At 48.7% G+C, this 22,794-nt stretch overlaps 2 protein-coding genes across 5 annotated transcripts; one reads left to right on the top strand and one right to left on the bottom strand.

Moving 5' to 3' along the window:
* Positions 1–256: 256 nt before the first annotated feature.
* Positions 257–17,420, top strand: DRC3 (dynein regulatory complex subunit 3). 4 transcript variants are annotated; one of them, XM_074552616.1, is made up of 13 exons: positions 257–318; positions 1,388–1,561; positions 3,494–3,610; positions 4,921–5,087; positions 5,668–5,814; positions 7,014–7,133; positions 8,200–8,315; positions 9,608–9,779; positions 12,141–12,272; positions 13,415–13,485; positions 14,279–14,402; positions 15,718–15,849; positions 15,962–17,420. In XM_074552616.1, exons 2-13 carry the CDS (start codon positions 1,405–1,407, stop codon positions 16,070–16,072), a joined length of 1,566 nt encoding a protein of 521 aa, XP_074408717.1. In that variant the 5' UTR covers positions 257–318; positions 1,388–1,404; the 3' UTR covers positions 16,073–17,420. The 4 variants fall into 4 exon arrangements, with proteins under 4 accessions (XP_074408717.1, XP_074408718.1, XP_074408716.1 ...); XM_074552617.1 differs by lacking the exon at positions 257–318 and adding an exon at positions 423–512 and having other exon boundaries at positions 5,668–5,799; XM_074552615.1 differs by lacking the exon at positions 257–318 and adding an exon at positions 423–512.
* On the bottom strand, positions 17,059–22,754 carry ATPAF2 (ATP synthase mitochondrial F1 complex assembly factor 2). The gene is made up of 8 exons (XM_005494880.2): positions 22,523–22,754; positions 21,250–21,294; positions 20,812–20,957; positions 20,302–20,399; positions 19,361–19,441; positions 19,123–19,235; positions 18,267–18,382; positions 17,059–17,662 (listed from the first exon to the last, which is right to left on the bottom strand). The coding sequence occupies exons 1-8, from the start codon at positions 22,665–22,667 to the stop codon at positions 17,525–17,527; spliced, it is 882 nt and encodes a 293-aa protein (XP_005494937.1). The 5' UTR covers positions 22,668–22,754; the 3' UTR covers positions 17,059–17,524.
* Between the last annotated feature and the right edge of the window lie 40 nt (positions 22,755–22,794).

The raw sequence follows: 22,794 nt of genomic DNA, 5'->3' as shown, positions 1-22,794 counted from the left end.
AGGGGCCCGCCCCCGCGATAGTCCCGCCTCTTTTCCCGCCCTCCCTTTGATGGACAGCGGGGACAATGAGGCTGCCATTCCCTATTGGGCAAAGCCCGAAACTATCTGCAACATTATTGGGCAAAGTGAACGTCAATCATCCGAGCCCTCTCCGCCCCGAGGGCACGGTCCCGGCGCTGATTGGCTGACACGGATTTCTCGAGCTCTGATTGGTAGCTGGCCTCCCCACCCCCTCCACGCCCATTGGCGGCTGACGCGGTCACGTGCCTCCCTTAGCAACGCACCTGGGCTTCCTTAGTGACGGGCGCTGAGGCGCGGGTGGGAACCGGGAGCAGGAACGGGGAACGGGAACGGGGAACGGGAACGCGAACGGGAACGGGGAACGGGAACGGGGAACGCGAACGGGAACGGGGAACGGGAACGGGAACGCGAACGGGAATGGGCAACGGGAACGGGGAACGGGAAGAGGGAAGCAGGAACCGGGAGCTGACCCAGACCCCCGAGGACCTGCGGTGAGAGGCCTGTGGGGCCGGGATCGGGGCCTCGGTGGGTCCTGGGAACGAGAGGCGGTGGCTCCTTCCCACCCACCGGGCAGGGGTGGCTGGAACCGGCATTGACCGGAGAGACGCTGGACAAGTGACATCCCTGGAGTGCCCAGGGCCAGGTTGGGGCTTGGAGCAATCTGGGACAGTGGAAGGTGTCCCTGCCCATTGCAGGGGTGGAACAAAATGAGCTTTAAGGTCCCTCCCAACCTAAATAATTCTGTGATTGTACAAGAAAGAGAGAGAGGAAGGTCAAGGATGGATAAACCCAGAGCCTGCTGCTCCTCGGTGTGTGTTGCACACAGCCACAGAGAGGTTTGCTTTGTTAATGAAACGCCAGAATGAGAATAGAACTCTCCCAACTCTGGCATTTATCATCGCAAATGTCCTATGCAAAAATAAATCAGGACTTACTCTGTAATTATAAACATCTTACACAAGCAAAAGTTTGGAGATTCGAGTTCTTCACAGCGATTCATTAACTCTGCACGGTTTGAGAAAGACAAATAGCCTCATTGCCTCCAGGGCAGCATTAGGGATATTTAAATTTCCATGAAAATTTTCTTCACTGAACGGGTTGTCAAGCCTTGACAAGGGAAGTTGTGGATTCCCCATCCCTGGAAGTGTCCAAGGCCAGGTTGGACAGGGCTTGGAGCACCCTGGGATAGTGGAAATTGTCCACGGCAGGGGTGGAATGAGATGACCTTTAAGGTTCCTTCCCACCCAAACTATTCTGGGATTCTGTGATTCTATCACTACTGGAAAGTGATTTGATTTAATTTATTTTCATTTTTATAATCATTGCCAGGCAAAGATTTAATTTCTTTTCTTTTCTGTCCTTTAAGGCTGATCCTGTCTCACAATGACTCAGTTTTTCAATAACATTGAGCCAAACGTTATTGATGATGAAATCCTTCAGAAAGCCATTGAGGAGAAGTGTCCAGAGGACCTTGGAGATATTGCCAGAAAGGAAAGTATTAACATTAAGGTTGTGACAGAGATACAAATTAGTTTTAAAAGTGAGTATCAGAATATATACATATTTTTCCTCTTCTTTTCATAGAAGTGGGTAACTGGCAATTAAGCAACCATTATTAGCTGGGATTTATTGTGTGAAAATTAACATCTGGGTTTGGACTTTTGCTCATACCTGTACAAAGCAGCTTCATCAGAGGAGTTTTTGCTGATGGGTGACTTCAGAGCTGCTTCACTTCCCTCTCACTGTCACTGCTGTTCTCATTTAACATTTATATTGTGGTGACACCTACAGGCCACAGCCCTGTTGGGCCCCTCGCTTCGTGGCCAAACCCAGCCCTGGGCAGGCTCTGCCGTGTCTGGTGGTTGTGTGGGAGATGTTGGGGAGATTTTGGTGCTTACAGTCCAACCTGATGGCATCCTCTGCTCATCCACACCATTACCATGGCTTGCCTCTTACTGTCAAACCTGTCGTAAACTTGCACTCAAAAAAATGGAAAGGAAGAACATTTGGCTCGATATTTGAGTATTTGAGGGAGGGGAGTAATTTCAGTTGATTATTCTTTGTGTGCTCCAGTATAATAATGTGTGTATGAGTTGATTTTCTTAGAAAAGCCTCCCTTGACCTGATCCTGCATGGATTTGTTAGCGAATCCAAAATCCAGAATTGTGTGAATATTTTGTGTGTGTAATTCCTTGGTTTATGGTGCCCTCACTAAATTAGGATAGCAGGACAGCAGATGAAATCAATTTCAGTTTATTATTCTTTGTGTTCTCCAGTAAAATGTGTGTATGAGTTGATTTTCTTGGAAAAGGTTCCCTTGACCTGATCCTGCATGGATTTGTTTGCAAATCCAGAACTGTGTGGGTATTTTGTGCATGCAATTCCTTGCTTTATGATGCCCTTGCTAAATAAGGACAGCAGATGAAATCTTCCAGGAAGGCATTGCAGGAGAAAGAGAATTGGGAGTGAGAATATTTTGTATTTCCTGTCACCTTGGTCCTGATCCTTTGCTGTGGTGGCCAACAGCCTGCCCTTGTGATTCTGTTTTTGGAGGAAACTAAATGCAGAGGTATTGATTAGCTCTGAACTGCAGCCTTCACAGAAAGAGGAGACTCCAGCTCCTCTGCTGTGCTGAGGATCCCAGGAGCAGGAGAACCATTTCCAGCAGCAGGAGCTGGGCACTGCTGGACTGCAGAGGCTCATCCCAAACCTCCTGCTTGCAGCTGGAGAGGAGGATGAAGGTCAGGGCGTGCTGGCAGTGGGTTCAGGAAGGCTCTGGAGAGCAGGACCACACTCAGCATCCCGTGCACGCCTCGTTGGCCCCATTGATGAGCAGTGTGTGCTGAGCAGGACACTGGGGTTAACTGGGCTCTGCCATTGGAATCCCATCCAGCCAGGGCACCTCTGAGCTCTCCAGGGCACTCATCACACACTGCAAATCCTCCTGCAGGCAAGACTGGACGTGTTTTCCTTGTGCAAGGCAGTGTGGCTGCTAAACAAAGCTGGCTCATGTGGAAAGTAATTTTCTTTTCTGTCGCAGACATCTTTTTATGAAAAATCCTTTCCTTAGGATTTTTCCTTCTGAGAAGCTGAGAGGCCTCAGGAACAAAATGTAAACAATGGTTATCTGCTGCTGTGGGATGCGACAGGTGCATTGGTTGGAGACCATCTGGGATTGGTCTCATGTGGATGTTTGGATTTAGTGACCAGTCACAGCAGAGCTGGCTCTCTCTCTCTGTCTGAGCCAGCTGCCTTTGTTTTCATTCTTTTCTATTCTATTCTTAGTTTAGCCTTCTGAGATGAAGCCTTCCTTCTATTCTTTAGTATAGTATAATATAATATATATGTATAATAAAATAATAAATCAAGCCTTCTGAAACATGGAGTCAAATCCTCGTCTCTTCCCTCATCCGAAGACCCCCGTGACCACTGTCACACTTTTCTATTTTTTCTTTTTTCCCTGTGGCTTTAGACATCCTGCAGATTGCTAATCTGTGGCCATTAGAGAATCTGACTAAGCTGCAGCTGGACAACAACGTGATTGAGAAGATAGAAGGTCTGGAGAGTCTGGTTCACCTTGTTTGGCTTGGTGAGATACAGGCAGGGGAGGCTGGGTGCCTGTGCAGGTGCAAAGCAATCTGAGATAAAGCAGCATGTCACCTTCTCAACACCACTGATAGGAGCTTTCCCTGGGAAGGCTGTCAGCTGCCTGTGTGTCTCCTCATTTGACTGTCAAATGTCAAAATGCCTGAGTATCAGAGCTGCAAAACAATCCTTCAAAATGTTTAAAAACTGGGTTCAATACATTTGGTGTGGCAGGAACAGGAAGCTGAGGTTTCAATGTTGTTTCCAAGGTTTCTATTGTGTTTAGGGGTGACTTTCAGGAATATTTATGGAAACACCTCTGTGCTTTAGAAGCCCGAATTCTGTTTTCAAAGCTGCTGCAGGCATTCCAAATCCTACAACCCTTAAGGGCTGGGTGTCAATGTTGTCCCAAGGAGTGCCCATCCTTGTGGCCTTGTGTGACTGCTTGCAGCTACACAGATGCACAGCTGAGAGCATTCCCTGGAACTGCAGCCACGTTGCTGGCTGGAATTCTAAATATATCCTCAGCATGCAGGGCTGGAGCTCATAAGCACATTGTGAAATGTCTAATGGGCTCTTCCACCCCACTGTCTGCACAGTTCTGCTCCAGAAATGACTGAGGCCCTTGTGAATCACCAAGTGATCAGTGTGAGCAGTGTTTTGAGGCACACTCTCCTATTTTGTTTGCCCAAAGGCTGCAGTGGCTCAGCTGCTGCTGTACAAGTGTCTCAGCCACCCAAGAGACCTCATAAACTGGTTTTGGACTCTTGGCTCGCTCAGTACTAATCCTCAGGCAATTCCTGCCCTTAGTCATGGTGAGTGTGGGTGTTAGGAGAGATGTTCTGGCAGGGTAGGAGGACGTTTCAATAAGTGAAACAGCTGAAGTGAGCCTTGCACAACTCCACTGACATGGAGCTGCCTTATCTTGGTGCTCTGGGAGTGACCACAACTGTGGCAGGACAGAGCCTGCAAGAAACAAGAGAGTGCCAGATTTATCACAGAAATTCCCCTCTAAGGGCATCTCTCCACTTCTTGTTTTGTGTTCCCCCATGAGGCAGAAGTCCCTTTTATTTAGACTGTGTGTGTGGACTCTGCATGGACCAATTTCAGCTTTTCCTCTCATTTCAAAGCTGCACAGACAATTGCAAGGAGGAGATGGGAATGAAGGATGATTTAATGCTGAGCTTTTCCTGTGGGGCCTGGACCACCCCTGAGAAAAATCTGTACATAAACTCCTACACCCAGAACTAAAGAGCAGAATCTGGGTGCTCTGCAAGAAATAATTTAATGTTTGATTTCTAAATTCTTCCCCAGACCTGTCCTTCAACAATATTGAAGTAATTGAGGGCCTGGATACTCTTGTCAAACTGCAGGACCTCAGTCTCTACAGTAACAGAATATCTACAATTGAGCACATGGACACACTGCAAGAGCTGCAAATTTTCTCCATAGGGAACAATAACTTGACCGTGCTGGAAAATGTGAGTGTTCCCTGGCTTTGCAAATATTCCCTGCTGAAGGATCAGATATTCTAAAACTGCCCTTTGCCATTGTGTCCAAGCCCCTCCTTGGGTGATAAAATTCTCTTTAGGATTTCTAAGCAGTCTGAGCTATGGGTTTGGTCCTCTGGTGTTAAGTGCTTACTGCAGCCATTTTTCTTTTAGATTATTGACTCGTGGGGGCCCAGGTCTGTGACTGCTCTCAGCCATGGCAAAATTCCTATTGGCTCCCATAAAAGCTAGAAAAGGAATAAGTGGCTACATATGAGAAAAGGGGGGAGGCCAGGATTTATTTGGGGTTCTTTTGAGGGCATCTTACCAATTTAGGACCTGTGATTTGTGCACCCCATCTGCCTTCTCTCTCCACCCATTGTCTAGATATTGCCAACGTGAATTTAAGTATTTCCTTTCCCAAAACCATTAGAAACTCATAATTGACTGTCACGTGAATTTGGCAGCAGAGCAGAATGCATATTGCAACTCAACTGTAATAAAAGCAATAAATTCCAAGGCTGTGCTTCCCCAGCCCTGGGAAACACAGAGCTCTTTCTCTTTGGCACAGGTTATCTACCTCAGGAGGTTAAAAAGCTTACAGACGCTGAACCTCAGTGGGAACCCTTTCTGCAGTGAGGAGCACTACAGGCTCTTTGTTGTTGCTCACCTTCCCAGCCTGGTGTACTTGGATTTCAAGCTGGTGAGAAAGTCCACGGTGAGATTTCTGCATTCCCTGCCTGGGAAATCAGGCAGCAGCATCTTACAGAGCCTCTGCTTTGTTGGTGTGCCAGCAATATTCCAGCACTGGGGGCAGGTTCCCTGCAGAAACCAGGCTCACAGAAACACACAGTGTTTATTCTGCTTCCACGTAACAGCTGTGAACCTGTAGGCCAAATTCTGTCAAATCTGACAGAGAGGTAGAGGTGTCAGAAGCATGATGTCTTCACAGATTCTGTGAAAATCAGCAGCTGTGTGTGGGAGAGGGGCCTGGTTCGTGTTGCCACAGAGAGGCTGCAGTGTGAGTGCAAGTCTTGCTTAGAGAATCTCAGAGGAAATCAGTCTGGAGAGCTGGATCCAGGGGGAAGGAGCCTTGGTGCTCCTGCTGCTCACACAGTGATTTGTTTCAGCAGCAGCCTGACAATCCAGGCAAGCAGGTGCCTGGATGCACTTCCCACTTTTGATTTCTGAGAATAAGACACTTCATCCTCACCTGTGGAGCTGCTTTATCATCCCAGGGCTCAAAGGAACAAAGATGGGGTTTTTTATTCAGGGTTTGTTTGGTTTTTTGGTTTGTTTTTTTTTTTTAGTAACCAAAGAAAATGATTAATTGTAAATTTGCTTGGCACAGAGCAGGAGCTGTGCTTGGAATGTGCATTGCTCTTACCACAGGACTGGAAGGGTTTTCCAGGTCGTGGAATGCAGTCCCTGCTCATCAGGGATATCTGAGAATTGCATTCTTAAATTTGTCAAGCTTCAGTTTCAACTAATGAGGTTCTTGCCCCTGGTACTACCTTGCCATCCACTCCTCCAAAGAATCTGCTCCTCCCTAGAAAATGAATTAACCTCGCTGACTGATCAAATTGGAGCTGAGATTCTAGAAGTCAAAATAGAACTTCCTGCTAAAAGAGGAAAAAAAATAAAAAAACCTCTAAAGATTAGAAAATGGAGAGAGAAAAGCTTCCTGGGACTGAATTATCTCAGATGCATTGAATGCAGAAACAGAAAAATATGCCAGCAAAAAATGGGTTGAGGATTAGATTAGAAACTTCATAAGTACTTTAATAAAAAGCCCATGAGGGAATGGAGAGGCAGATGCCACTCTGGTGCACATTCTAGAAAGATCAGTTGATTACACCCTGACTCACTGAGCAATGCAGGCTGATCCAATACAAATATTTTATTCATATTTCTTAGGCAAAAGCTGCAGCTTTAAAGTATCAACATCTTACTAAGCCATTGGAGGAAGAGGAGGCTCAGGTCCTGGCCCTGCAGGAGGAGGAAGATGCAAAGCAGAAAGAGCTGGAGCAACAGCAGGTGAGTTCTCTTTGGCTGGTTGTGTCCTGTCCCAGGAGAAAGAAGCACAAACACACATTGACTTGTCTTCTCCCTGCTTGAAGATTTAATGAGAGGTTAAATTTGACTCTGCTAAAACCAAGGCTCAGATTAATCTCTGTGATCTCTGAATCTTATCTTTTGGGTAGAAACAGGAGCTGCTGTGGAGTACACATGATGTGGGGGAACATAATTCTTTGGGCTGAACAATGAAACTACAGATAGAGAACCCTGCAAAGCTGAATAGTAAATCATACCCAGGAAGTTTATCAGCCTGGTGTGAGATTAGGAAAATTACAGGTCTGAGGGAAATGTTAACATTTTCATGCTGAAGTGACTTTTTTTCTCTCCTTCATACTAAGTCAAGCTTTTCATCAGTTTTATGGTTAAGCTCTCCAGGAAATTTGGACATCACTGTAGTCCTGTGACCAGGCTGAAAGCAAGACCAGGTGGAATGGTGCTTTCAGTTTTAGCCTGGCTCTGTATTCCAGACCTCTGGAAGATCAGAGTGGCTTAAGTTTAGTGTTGAGTGCCAGGGAGGATGCTGACACTCTTCCTTTGTACCTCCCCAAAGTTCACCATGTTGTTATCTGAAAGGTTAAATAGCCTTGCACTCAGTGTTTGTATGTGCTGATGTCTGATACTGGCAAGGGGCACAGGTTGCCCAGAGAAAGTGGCACCCCTGAAGAGTTCCAGGCCAGCTTGGATGGGCTTTGGAGCAGCCTGGGAGAGTGGAAGGTGTCTCTGCCCATGGCAGGGGCTGTGATTAGATGATCTTTAATGTCCCTTCCAGCCCAAACCATTTTATGACTCAGGGATCTGATGCAAGATTAAACAGTGTTTTCTATCCTGAGTTGTAACAGCAAAGCTCCTGGGATGGGTTTCACTCCAAGGTGCTTTTGTGGCTTGTTGGTGTTTCTGCTGTGTTCATGTAACTGTGTCTGCACCCATGTTCTGCTGCTGCTGCTGAGGCTCTTACAGGACAGACACATCCTGCCAGCAGGCTGGCATCTCTATTTTACTTATTTTGCTCTGTTTCTCTTCAAAGGCAGCCTTTGTTGAGTACCTGAATGGACCATTCCTGTTTGACAGTCTGCATGAAGAGGAAGGAGAAGCTGCCAAACTGGTTTCCCTCCCAGGAGTGGAGGAGCTGCTGCAGGCATATCCTTGCTGGGTTTGGAATGCCCACAGCTAACAGGTAATGCCTTGAGTTCAGAAGGAAGTGCATCCACAGGGACTCTTCATCTGCTGCTTTTGTCCAGAGCTGAAAGCTGCATTGATCTAAGATCTGAGACAGTCTGTGTTCAATTTTGGAGCAGTACCAAGAGTTACACTGCAAGGCTGTGAGACCACTGACAGCTTTAAGGCATGATATCTTGTGAAATATGAGGGCTCCAAACAAATGGTTTATATTACTGACAAGCTGGCCAGCCCAGCTTGAGACATCCCATTTGTAAAACCACTCATTTCTATCCCCAACAGGTCATGAGATCCCAGCTTTTTAAATTCTCACCGTTGTAATTACCATATTCCTTTTCCTTCCCTTGAATCAAACATGATTTCTGTAGCTTCCTTTCCTGACCCTTCAAGAATCAAGACTTTGTACTTTCTTTAAGTCTGGAATCCACTTAAAGTTTAAAATGAGCTGGAAGATAAATCTCTGTCTGTTAGATTGTAAGAGCACAGTTGCTAAAATCATGTTGAAATTGAAGTGGTAGGAGATAGGAACAGACTCATCAGAGTGATACAAGTCACATATCTCACAACCTGCCAGAACTGGCAAAGGGAACTTTCCAGGCCAGCACATTTTTCTGATCATTGCTCCTACACGGGGGAGCAGAAAGCAGACACTTTTTTTTTTCCTTTTTTTCCTTTCTCATTCAGATTAATAGAGCATTGTCAAGGCCAGTAACTTGACCTTCCTTAAAATTGCATTACACTGTTGGGGAAAAATGCATCACAGCTTAACTACAATAGACTCCAGAAACAATTCCATTGCCAAGATAATAGCAGAAGAAAAATTGACGTTATTTTTGTGATGCTACCAAGTCAGTAGTTTATTCTGTGCTCTGGCTGTGGGCTCCAGAGCTGTATTTATTAACTACACAGGCACTGTATTCACACTTGGGAAGACAGATAGGGTTGTAGGCTTCCTTCTGCTGCTGTGTCAGAAGAGTCAGACAAGTGAATGTATTTTCTTCTCTTCCTCAAGGCCTTTTTCCCCTCAAGTTGCCATAGCTTTCTCCGTACCCTTAAGGCAGCAAAACCCCATGCATAAAACGTGAATGGGTGACCCAGCCCTGCCCCAGACAGAATATTTGGCAGCTCCCAGCAAGAACCACAGAGTTTACATAGAAGTAGCTCGTAGCTCTTGTTGCTCAGATTTGCAGAGGCAGAAGGAACACAACGTGTTGCTCCACTGAACAAGCAAAAGACCTTGACTCTGCTGTCACATACAAGGAGGAGTTTGTCTCAGTTTGTGAGAGCCTGTATAACTATGGGCTGGAAGAGTATGAAAAACGAGAAGCTGAAGTCTCTAAATTCTACAAAAGACTCCATGAAATTCTGGCAGTCAACCAGGAAGAAAGCAAGAGAATAATCTCAGACTTTGAGACTCGGAACGAAACGGTAATGTTATACTTTTGTTTGTTTGATACATGATTTCTCCACATCCTGTACCATTAAAGTCACCAATATTTAAGAAAATGGAAATGCTCAACCTTCCTTTTAGTTTAAATATTTTTATAAGTTGATTTTTAAGATAATTGGATAGATAGATGTTTACTGCTACTCCCCTTCTTTTCGAAGCTCCAATAACTCTTCCTTCATTGAAAAACCAGGAAGAAAAGGAAGGAAATTGCAGGGTATTCAGTTTATTTTCAAGTAATTTTCTGCTTCACTTCATTTTCTCAACAACAGCTCAAAGAACTATAACCAAAAAAAATTAGAGAAAGTTATTTTAATGCATTTCTAGTCCTTTAAAGCAGAAACTCTCTTTTCATTCTGCTCCACCACAGCCACCCATTGTGGCTGCTCAGGGCGTAGCTTCTAGCTGGATCCCTTTCTAACCATGTATAATAGATGGATCATGATTTTGTTTCCAGAGAAAAAAAAAAAATAAATAAGGGAGGGCTAAAGCCTGGTGGCACTGTCAGCTGAGAGAGCAAGGCCCTGACAAGTGACACCAGCAGAGTCACAAGCGCTGGCTCCTGTTGGAAACCAGGTCACTTCTATTGCAGTGCCTGTCACAGGCTGGCAGCTGCTGAGTCACTCTGCTCCCAGGGCCTTGAACCCTGCTGACTCACGCTGGAAATCTGCAGCCAGGGCTGGCAGCACCACCAGAGTCAGAGCTGCAGCATGGGTTGGGTTGGGAGGGACCTTACAGAGCATCTCGCGCCAAACAGAGGTTTGGTTTGAATATTCGGTTAACTTGTGCTTGAATTCTCACTGTGTTTTGCATGAAAAAACCCTAAACCAGCAAAACAAACCCTGCAAAACAACAACAAAACCCAAAGATACAGAGCTGAGGGCAGATTTGACCCCCTCACCTCTGTCTGACCCACAGGCTCAGCGATGGATTGAGCTGCAAGGGGAATGGCCTAAGCTAAAGGAGGACTGGCTTAGATGGGATATCAGGAAGAAAATAGATTAAATATTAGGAAGAAATCTTTCTCTGTGTGGGTGGAAAGGCCCTGGCACAGATTCCCAGAGAAGCTGTGGCTGCCCCATCCCTGCAAGTGCCCAAGGCCAGGCTGGACAGGGCTTGGAGCCACCTGGGACAGTGGCAGGTGCCCCTGCCCTGGATGATCTTTAAGGTATTTCTCAACCCAAACCATTCTGGGATTCTGCGATTCTCTATAAACAGGGTTCAGCTTGCCAGTTTTCATATAAATATTAGAGGAATTGGTATCAAAACAGAACACAGTGTTTTAACATCATTTCCCCACCATTTAAAATTGCTGGAGGAGTTCAAAAGGCACAGAGGCCCCAGCAGACTGCAGTCTGTGAGCTGTTCTTAGGGCTGTTTGTCTGTCTGTAATCCTTTCATGTAAACTTGGGTAACCTGTAAAATCACCGCGCTCTCTGAAGTTGGCTATGGAGGATTAAAGGCCTTGAACTTTGAAGTTATTGCTCCCAGAGGTCCAGCTTGAGTGGCTCTGGAGCCCTTTGAGCCTCCTAACTTGTTTACATTCAAAAAGAAGACACCTTGCTCTCCCCTTCCCCCTGGTAAACTGCAAAGTTTTGGGTAATCCACCCCATTTCCAGACACAAGCCTTGGCAGGGGTTTTTAACAGAATTCTTTATTTCACCCCATTCCATTCCCTCTCAGAAGAAGAAGTGGATTAGAGACATAATAAGACATATCTATTTTCCCTACTTTTTTAAACAGTTGATTGTTAACTGATTTTAAACAGACTTGAAAATAACACATTCAGCACAAGAGGATTTTTTTTTCCTTTTTTTTTTTTTTGATCCAAGCAAACATAAATCTTGCCTGATACAAAAGTGACATCAATACATAATTCTGAAGGGCAATAAATCCTTGCTGTAAGAGGAAGGCAGGCAATGATAGGTATTCCATATTCAGAATACTGAATCCTGACCCTACTGGAAGTCAGTCAAGATTCTCCTTGGCTGGATCAGGATTTACACCTGCCTTTCTTTCTCCAAAGCAATTGTGAATTTCTTCTTCACAGCCAGCAATATCAATAATTAAATATTGTTCTTTTTTGCTGGAAATGAAGGGAAGCATCGAAGGAGCAAAGTCTTGTGCTGAGTGGAGCATGAGGAAGAGTTTTCCCAATCCCCCTGCAGTAGCAAAGCTCAGAACTGTTGACTACCCACTATGTAAATCTGGAGACTTCCCTGAATCATCACATTTCATTTCAGCTAATCAGCAGCAGGAACTTTTCTCACACATGTAACAAGTTAATTAAATTGCAATGGAGTGCTGAACACAAACTATAATTCATGTATCTCTGTGTTTAGAGGCTGGATGAGCTCTATCAGGACGGGAGTGGTGAAATTGCTGACTCTAAGCGAGCCCAGGGCAAGGAGGAGATCCAGCAGCTGTGGCATGCACTGATGCTCTTGGAAACTCTGGTATCCAACGACCTGGAGGTGAGATCCAAGCTCACACCTGTGGGACTCACAGCCAGAACCTTGTGGGGTCACCTCTCTGTCACTGCAGCCCTGTGTAGCAGCTTGCTCACAAAGAGGGGGCACAGGATTTCCACTCAGGAAAATGTTTCACCCCCATCTTTTCCTTTCTCTGTTCAAAGTTGATGGGAGTGAGATCAGGCCCTGGACATTGCTGCCTTCCAGCAGATTTCTGTTCCTCAGAGCAGAGCACAGCATGTCCATCACATCTCTCCAAGCTGATTTCCCACACTTCACAGGCAGGGAGGTTGTGCAATCACTTTCTAGGTCTGCACAAGCTGCTGCATAGCATGGGGCATGCATTTGGAATTCTAGAGGTGTCATTCTTTGAAGCTGATCTTTGCTATAAGATTACACACATTCCTGCTCAGCTTGCTGCATTTGCTTGCATAATAGCTGCCTTTTCCTCCCCAGACTTTTCCTCAAGAACTAGGGCAGGGCTGCTGATGAGCATCTTCATCGGAGGAAAAAACCCAAAATAATCTGTTTAAAAATGAGCAGGCAGGGGCTGTGGCCTGTGTGCAGCAGTTTAGTTTTGTGAGCATGGATGGCAGAAAGCAACAGCTCAAAATGGATCCTCACTGCATCAGGATTTTGCCTTTTTAGTGTTTTCTGAGTTGGCCCTTACATATCTGATGGGATGAGCAGAAACATTTCCTCCCTGTGTGCCCTGCTGGATTTGCAGGATTCAGCTACCAAGACATTTAAGTGCAGCACTTCACAGATTCTCCATCAGCCATTTCTGAGAGAGGGAACAGGCAGCTGCAATTTTAATTTCTGAGGACTAAACCAAGAGCTGCAGTAAAGCCCAGGCAGGGGTTGTGCTTCTGACAAGAGGCTCTCCATGCAGCCAAGGACAAGGAGGCTGCAGCAAGGCAGGGGATGGGAATGCAGCCCCCTCCAGGCACTGCTTAGGTGACAAAGGCTCCCCTGGCTCACTCCAGACACACAAAATGCTCGAGGCAGTTCAGTTTCTGACTGTGCTAATCACAGCAGTGAGTCCAAATTACAGTAAGTTGTAGATTCCTCCTAGACTCTCTGACTCCCTGTTATGTTTGTGCAAGTTTTCATTGTGTTATTTTCTCTTTTTCCCCTCTGTTAAGGAACTGTTACAGGATTTTAAAAGAAGCCTTGATGTCATAGCATCAACCTTCACTGAAAACATCCAAGGGATATATCCTTTTCACAGTAGGTTGGCCTGGCTCCCCCAGTCATGCACCTACACCTCACCTCTAAATCCAAAAATGAGGCTCCAGTATAAAAACTTTTTTTTTTTTTATTTTAATCAATAGAAAATATCTTTTCTCAGCCTTTAGAAATGGTCATTTAAGGTGCCTATGTTCTTTATGTGGAGACTCTGGAGAGCACAGAGAGATCTAAATTCTACTGTGCTGAAATTCTGTAGGATTTAGGCAGCTTTCACCCTGTTGGGAATCTTCCTTTCTTCTCCCTGCAGAGAAGACAAAACAGAGGGAAGATCTGGTTAGATTGTTGTCTAGGTACATTCCTGCCATAGTAAATGAAATATCTACAATTCTGGTTGAATACTTTTTAAATGGTGTTCATTTTTGTATTTTTGATGTGTGCTGAAAAAAAGTTACATGAGAATACTGAAAAGCTTGAGTGTCAGGTCATGCTGCTTTAAATCTAGAAATGTGATGGCCTGGTGCAAATAACTGCAGAGCATTCAGAGCTCAGCTGTCACCTGGAGGCTTCTTGCAATTTCCCTGGCAATCCCAGGTCCTCTCAGTCCTCTGTCATATTTGGCAGTAAAGATGAGACTCGGTGTGTGATTCAGAACTGGGAGTTTGTATCCTGATATCCTGACCCCACAGCAGCCTCTGGGAGCAGCCAGGCTCATTTCTGCAGGATCCCCCTGTGCAGACACTCAGTCCCAGTTACAGGAGGTGATTTAACCCCCACAGATGAGTGGTGTGCTCAGCTTTTTCCTTAACCACATTCTGCACGTTTAACCAGTGCCGGGACCTGGAAAATCAACACTTTGAGAACGTGATGGAGATTGTCCAGGCCATCCTGAAGAAAATCGCCCTCTTTGAGCTTGAAGAGGATTTTCCAGAGGATCTTCGAGCGGTGAGGGCACCAAAACAGTTCATCTCTGTGAGAGAGTAGGCAAGAAAATGAGGCTGTAGCCTCTTGTCTGAAGGGACAGGATTTCCAGGAGGCTCACCTGAACTACAGCATAACCTCCTTCCAGGAGGGTCCAGCTGCTGTGGTGCCTCTGAGCATCTCCACTGAGTAGGACAGGGCATAACTGCACTGCAGGTTTCCCTGGGCACTGCCAGAGCTGGTGGCAGCAGCCCAGGAGAGGTGCTGAGGAAATCTCTCTCCTGCCTCCAGCACAGCTCACTGCTCTGGCTGATTTCCAGGCACTCAGGCAGCATCTTTGCTGCACTCCCTCACAGCTGGTTTTGTTCAGACTCTCCCTGCTCCCTCAGCAGAATCCCAACACTGCTCTGAATTTCTTACACCAGGGCTCTGTTTGCCTCAGTGATTTCAAAATCCCTTCCTGGAGCTCCTGAGCCCACGAGCTGATCTGGAGGCAGGACACAACACTTTAAATGGAGCCTTCCACCGAGCCCTCAGTCTTGCTGTGCAAACAAAGATCCCAGGAGCCTTTCCAAAAGCACCAAGACTGTTGCCGTGCTCCACTCAGCAACACCGCTGCCCTTTTTGCCTCCATAATTCCTCCATTTAGTGGTTAAATTACTTAAATAGGCATTAGCCGTGGTTTTGCTCTGTCCAGATTATCCCAGCCCCCTGTCACTGCAGGTAATCACGAGCTGACAGACACAAACCAGACCCCTGAGCCCCCAGGGAGCTGCTGCTTTATGGCCTGTGCAGATGGTGGTGGTTCTGCACCACTGCCCTGCACCCATTTTGCTTCACTGCCATCCATTCCCATGGAGAAGGGAATTCATTTACCCAACAGCTGCACTTGGCTGCAGGAGGAGCCTCATTACGGGCTAGTGAAGCCACCCTCTATTTAGAGCCACGAGGGAAGTCACTGCTTTCATTAGAAGCTGGGACTCTCCAAAAATGAAGATTTACAGCCAGTGCCAGCAGTGCAGGAATCCCTTCCAAGTGTGATTTTCCATTTCCAGGCATGCTGGAGCATATTCAGCCTTTCTTCCACACCAGCTGCATGGCAGCACTGATCTCCCCATTCCAGCATGTGGGGCCAAGGCTGCTGCCTCTGTTTCCCCACCTGGGTTAGGGATAATGCCCAATTTCACTGCAGCAAGGCCAAGGGTACAGCCCTGGATTTATCCCAATGAGAGAAGGGATTTGCCAGGTTGAGACAGAGGGTTTCTCCCTCTGAGCAGTGCTGTGCTGCTCATTTATTGTGTGCTCACCCCTCCTCTCATCCTGTCACGTCACCTCCCAGCTCTTTGAGGACAAAATCACCGTTGTGAACATCACCAGCGTGTCCCACAGCATCCGCCTGCGCAAGATTGATAAGCGCGAGAGCGACATGCTCTCCAACACCTACCAGTGGCAGAAGTCAGTGAGAGAGAAGGTAAGAGACCCTCACACTCAGGGGGATGGGGCACTGTGAGGAGAGGCACTCCCAGGTCTTTGCTGGACCTTGACCTGCCTGCAGAGTCACTGCTTGGTTTCAATCTGTCCAGGCTTTCCAAAGGGAGAGCGACAGAAACCGCACCTGTATCGAAAAGATCATTTGCTTCATGGACACCCTGCAGAAGGAGCTGGATAGCACAGTGGTGAAGCCTAAAGAGTAGGGCTGGGGAGCTGCCTCACCTGGGGCACACAGGACAGCCCTCAGCAGGAACAGCTGCCTCTCCATGGCCAAGCTGCCTGGGACATTTCAGTCCAAATCCACATTTCTTCCATCCCACCATAAACTGCAAATAAAAGCTGCTTCTTGACTGTGGAAAAGCATCCAAAGCCCTGTCTCTTCCATCACGTTGGCACAAAGCCCATGCAGACAACTCAGAGCTGGTCACAAGGGGTTATGGATCAGCTGTGAGCTGATTGAACCAAATCATTGTAGCATATAATGCCTGAAAGCTTCGGTACCTGCGAGCTCCATGGCAGGAACCTGTGAGCTGCTGGCACAAGGCAGCAGCTCAGGAGAGGAACACTCTCCATCAAACCACCCCCGAGATAACAGCAGGTTTCCAGCTCAGCAAGCACAGGGCTGGCGGGGGCTCTGCATGCCTGGGAGCCTCATCCTCTCAGCCCTTCTCGCAATCAGCTTTCTGCAGCGTGAGCAGAGCAGCCCCCAGCCAGCGGGAAGGGAAATCAATGGTTCCACAGGAGCGACAGCCGAGTGAGGAGTCATTAATTCCCCTCCTTGCTCGGTGACAGGCTGCTCCTGAGGAACGCTGCCGGCCGGGGCGCTGCTGCTCCAGGCAGGCAGCAAGGAGAAGGTGGGAAGGTTAAACGAGAGGGTGGCTCTGTGTGCTGCCAGGGGCAGGGCAGGGCTCAGAAAACCCCGTGGCTGGTGCTGCCTGTCAAACAAACATTCAGCTCATCGTGCTCTGTGCTTCTGAACATGGCTGCAGCCCAGGTTTTACCCCTCTTGCTCCAGGACTACTCAGTTGTCTCCTTGCTACCTCCTCAGCTGCACAGAGTGGTTCACACAGCAGTTAGTGTCTGCTCTGGTCAGTGATTTTTAATACCTGGAGCCATCCCAGCACCTGCCCACAAGCTGGCAGCTCAGGACCCAGCCCACAGTGTGGTGAGTAAGACAAAGACACTCAGCTTTGGTACCTCACAGGGGCGAGTCTTTAATGGAACACAGAGACCCTGGTGTTACAGACAGGCACGCCGAGGGATGAACAACAGATGCAGTGGAGTCTGTTTTCAGATTTCCATAACAAGTGTGTGTCAGGAGCTGGCAGCTATGAAGACATGTGGCATATGCTGGGTATGTCTGTGCCGTGCCCTGCCCAGGAAGCTGCTTCTGCCGTGGGAGCTCCTCTGATGAGTTACAGACACCAGGAAAGGACAGAGCTGCTGGCTTGGGGATTCAGAGGAGACTCACCTTGACCTCTCCTCCTTGTGTGCTGCACTGCAGCAGGCAATCCAACTGAGGAGCTGCCCACAAAACCACAGCACATGAAGCTGATCCCAGGAAAAGTGGAATGGCAGGAAGGTAGCTACCATCCATTGTGTCAGGCCAGCAATTCCCAGCTGGACATTTTCTTTCTGTGCCCTGCCCAGCTGCCTCAGTCCTGCAACAGCTTGTGTTTTACAGTAGAGCTCTCTGAGCAGAGGTGAACAAAGAGAGTCCCAGCTGCAGTGCGGGCACGCAGCTCACACAGGTCGTAGTCGTGGGCCCACTCCACGTTGCCCCAGCGCCGGATCTGAAGGAGAGGAGGAACATGGATCACACCCAAATCACCTCAGCAACTCTGGGCTTCCCTTCTCATGTTTGTGAAACACAGGCAACCCCCCCCCCCAGGAATTGAGATGATCCTTGACTGCTGAGGCAGGGATATCTCGAGATCAGGATGTGCTTCATCTGTACTGGGGTCTGAGGCAAAGCCTCTTAACGGGAGGATGAAAAGATTCCCAACTTCAGCCACTTTTGGGACAAAGAAAGCTTCACACCAAGCTAATTTCCAGCAAGCTTGATATCTTGGTGTCTACCAAAGCCTCCAGGCTGCATAACCCTCAGCAGGAGAAGTCAGCCACAACTTTGCACTTCAGATTAGAGAGGGAGAAAAGCAGCCATCTGGGCTCTGTGAAAAGAAACTGGCAGCCCTGGGAGCACTCTGGGCTGCTGTGCCCGTGGTGCTGCTCTGCAGCAGCACGCTCCAAACGCTCTCAGACACAGAGACTGGTGGAGTGGAACGTCTCCTGCTACAGCAGGCACTTCCCCTGCCAGTTATTTGTGGTGGGGGATGCATTTGTCATGCTGAGATTATTGCTATTTGAATTATAGGGCTGTTTTGTAACATAATTTACCTGGTATTCTTCCTCCAGGCGAGACAGAAGCACAGCTTTCTCTACTGTAATGTGCCTGTCAATCAGGCTCATGGACAGAATCAGCGATTTCAGCTGGGTGATTACAAATTCTATACCTGGAAGGGAATAACCCAAACCAAACAAGATTCATGGCTGTTTTCTGCAGCATTACAGCAGCATCTTCACACACTCTGAATGGACAGGCAGGCTGTGGTATCCCCTCAGGGAGGGCCAGTGATCCTGCCACCTGCACCTGGGCACTCAGGTCTGTGGTTAGCACCAGAGCATTGTGCTGGCCCTGCCATCACAGTGACAAAAGCCACCTCCTTTTATTCTGCCACAACCCTTCCCTGTGCAAAGGGAAGAGATATCCATCCAGGCTCGAGCACTGTGTGTCTCTTGTGGGTTTCACTGCCTGCTGCTCATTCAGGGCTGGAGCAAAGCAAACCTCCCTTCATTTCTTTATCTTTTGGTGGCATTCAGATGATTCAGGCAAGATTAAGTGGGATATAAGGATAAAAAAGTGAGGACAGTGCACAGTATGGGCACTTTGGAGTAGTAAGCCTGATTTCTTTTCCTGGCAACAACAAAGCTAGGGATTAAATCATTAGAAGGTTTGGCATTAAAGAAGTTATTTGTGCTGAGGTGGAGCAAGCAGCCCATGGGATAGCACAGTCAGATCCTGAACACCAGTGGCACTGAAGAGAATCCCTGCCTGTGACAAAAGCAGGTCAGGGCCTGGCCTGCAGATTTAAAACATAAACCTCCACACTAGGGGCAGGAGAAGAAAAACATTCCAGTCACTCCTCCCCATGGAGAGGAACCTCCTCCTCCTCAGTGGCCCAGCCCCACTCACCTTGCAGGGCCCACATGTTGTAGGATGCCAGGTGGTTCACAAAGGTCTCCTTGGTGCTGGCTGGAATGTTTGGCCCCAGGATGCTGGTGGAGGAGCCAATTGTCACATTGTACCTGCAATGAGCACCCAAACCCTCAGCAAAGCCCAGGGCTCATGGAGCTTGAGCTCATAAAGCACCAGAGCTCCTGGGCTGAGCAGGGCAGGGTCTTAAGCAGCCAGGAACCCTCTGAGCTCTCACCTTTTCTCAGCCCAGGCAACCACAGGATCCCATTCATTCTTCTGTAGCTCTGCCAGGGCTGGAGGCTCCTCCACACGATAGCTGGGACATGACAGAACAAAACCACCCTGGATGGTGCCCCCCAGGCTAGGACACACCTCTGGGAAGGACACTGACCCCACCAGATCCACAGCAAGTGGGACAGGGACCTGCTGTCCACACAGGCAGCAGTGACAGGGAACAATCCCCCAACCCTTCCCTAAATTCAGTGCTTTTGGTTATCCCAGGAAGGACAATTCTGTCTCACTACAAAACAGAGCAGTGAACCAGCCAGCTGAAAACTGCAGGCAGCCCCAAGCCACAGACTGAAGTGAGGTTTAGCAGTTAGAGGAGGGTACAAACCCCACTGCAGCTCTCTGTGGGGCCACTCCTGCTTCTCCTTGCCCAGTGGCTCAGCTCAGCATTCCCTGCTCCCCCAGTCTGACCAAAGCCACAAGGGCAGGTGGAAAACCTGTTCCTCTCTCTCCACAGGAACTGTGGAGGCTGGGACAGGAGCCTGAGCATGAACGGGCTTGATCCTCCAGCTCACAGGGACTTTAAGGAATGAAGGGAATTTGGGGACTGGTACAAGTAGTCTGAGCTATCTGCACTGGCACAGGAATACCAGGGACTGGCTGACAAATCCCCACAGGCCTTTCAAAGGTTTTCTTTTCTCCAAGATCTTAATTTCCCACTGCTCTCACCCTTGCCCAGTGTTCAACAGGGGACCAAATCCAATGCTCCTTCTGTGGGAGCACAGACTCCAACCAGGTTTGCACGTGCAGGATTGATCTAAACTAATTCAAACCCTCAGGCAAAAGCCAGCCCAGATCAGAGCCATGCCATGACTGGGGGAGTGCAGATGCCTTCCCTCACTTCACCCAAGCCTCTTTCCAAGCTCCAACTGGGTCCCCATCTCATACCAGACCGTGTCTGTCTCCAGGAACTTCACAGCTGCTCGGATCAGCTGTGTTTTGTTTCGCTGTGTGGGATTGTCCAGCGCTGTGTTGCACAGAGTGGTCTGGGGATAAAAGCAGTTGAAAATGCTGTTATTCCAGGCTTGAAAAAGCAGCAGCTTCCATGGTACAATGGCAAGAAGAAGCAGAGGGATTTGTGGCAGATGAATAACTGAGGGGTGCAGGGCCACAAAGTGGTTAATGTAATAACATCTTCTTAAATCTTTCAGGATCCCTGGAAACAGCTCATTAAGCAGCAGGGAAAAGGGGCATGGATTGCTCCAGAGCTCAGTTTCCTCCTGCCCTGCACTATTCCCAATAACCCTGTCCAGCCCCTTCTCAAGTTCCCCTAGTGGCACAGATTCCCTCTAGACAGCCCAGAGGACACCCCAACTTTCTGCTCATTAGGAGCAGGACAACCTGCTGCCTCCACACCCTGCATTTGGAGGCCTCAGCCCTCCACCCTGCCGTGCTCACCAGGTGCATGGTGTAGAACTTGATGGTGTCTTTCTGGGAGTCCCACTCTGTGGCCACTGCAATGGCCAAGGCCTCGCTGGGCACAGTGAAGAGCTTGGCCTGGGGCGTTTTCAGCTTCCGGTGGTCCAGGTTTATCTCAAAGCCTCCTGGGGAATCAGAGTAGAAATCCTGGGGAATCAAAGAGGAGCAGGCACTAAGGAACAACAGACAACCCCACAGTGGGAGTAGATGCAGAGCTGGAGCTGATAGGGACCAGGAATACTCAGGTTTTCCATCACTTGGTCCTGGAAGCTGCTTCTCACCGTGCAGCTTTGCTGTAGATGAGGAGGGGACACAGCAGCTGGTGACAAACCTGCCACTGACACAGCCTGGGCTGCAGGTGCTGACACCTCTCCCAGGCATCATCCCATCCCATCCCATCCCTGTGGCCACACTCACCTTCCCCCTGTGAGATGCTCACGTTCTGGTAGAACCTCTTCCTCTCTGAGGACAGAAACACAAGGCAAAGAGAACATTCAGTGGGCAAACAGAGAATGTTCAGTCCCTTCCTCTGCTCCCCATCACAGCTCAGAACAGAGCTTTGGTGCTGTTGAGGTGGCCTGGTAACAAAAATTCAGCTCTCCATCCACAGTTCCCAAGCTGTGAGCTGCAGTGAGCTGCACTCAGCAGGGAGCAAACAGAAGCAGCTGCACTCCTGCCAGGCTGGGGGCTCAGGGTGTGGCAGGGCTGGTTTCCCAAGCAGGCCTGTCCCACCTCTCCTCAGGAGTTCTGCTTCAGGGTCAACCTTTCCAGATTCCACAACTACAGACACACTGGACAAGTTAATCCCCAAAGGACACCCCAGTCCAGCTCAGGAATTTACCTGCCCCACCTACAAGATGAGCCTGAGGAAACTTCAGGTCTCATTTTAGGAGCAGCATCCTTGGCTCCCAGCACTCCTGACACTGTGAGAGCAGGATCACACCCATTCCAAAGGCTCACACCCCTCCCACAAGGCAGGAAGAATCCACAAACCATTCCCTTGACAACAGCAACCAGGTTGTGAATCCCAAACCCATCAATCTGTCTCGTGAAGGGCACAGCAAACAGGTCAGGCTGCAGGTCTGCTATTCCAGGCTAAAAACAGCACATTCCCCTGGGGAAATTGAAGGATTTTTCTCAGGCTTGGTGACCTGTGAGCTCCAGGGCCTCGGGCACGGTTCTAAAAACAGATTAAAGTGTGTGTACCCCAGAGGAGCCCCGAGGCTCATCAGTGACTCCCAAAACTTTGTCATGAGTCACCACAGCTCTGCAGCCTCGCCTCCGACAAAATGAGATTAATTTTGCTGTTCTTATACCCACACGATTCCAGCAAAGTCTTTGCATGGGACACATGGGCCAAAACATACTTGAACCCCCTCATCCGAGTCCCGTTCCCTCAAAATTCCCAAAACCCAACAAAAACAAATGTAACAAAATGGTTCGATGAGGGCTCGGCCGTGCAAGCCAGCGAACCCTGCCCGCTCCAAACTCACATTAACGGCAAGGCTCGTTAATAAAAATTAATTAACGGCACAGGGGAGAGCCCCAGCACCGCTCAGCGGCCGTGGGGAGCGAGATCCCCTCGAGGCCGTGCCAGTCCCAGCTCTGCCCCGGGTGACCCCAGGGAAGGATCCCCAGGGAAGGATCCCCCTCCTCACACGGCGCTGGAGCCTCCCCCGTGCTCCCTCACCTGCCGGCGGGGCATAGGCCCGACGCCCGCATGACCCCACCGGGCCGCCCTCAGCATCTGCAGGAGGCGGTCGTGGGAGCCGAGCGGGCGGGGAGTGGGCCCACCACAGCCGGCGACAGCCGCGCCACATCGCGACAGACGACATAGCGACCTCGTCCCGGCCGCGCTCAGCGCCGCTCGCTGGGCGCCGCCATCTTGCCGGCAACCGCAACCAATCCGCGCCGCCTGGATTAAAAAAACTACATTTCCCAGCACCGCGAGGGGGCAGCGCA

This window comes from Zonotrichia albicollis, chromosome 16 (genome assembly GCF_047830755.1).
Source record: "Zonotrichia albicollis isolate bZonAlb1 chromosome 16, bZonAlb1.hap1, whole genome shotgun sequence".
In the NCBI taxonomy this organism is placed as follows: Eukaryota; Metazoa; Chordata; class Aves; order Passeriformes; family Passerellidae; genus Zonotrichia; species Zonotrichia albicollis.
This window is presented reverse-complemented; position numbering and strand designations above follow the sequence as displayed.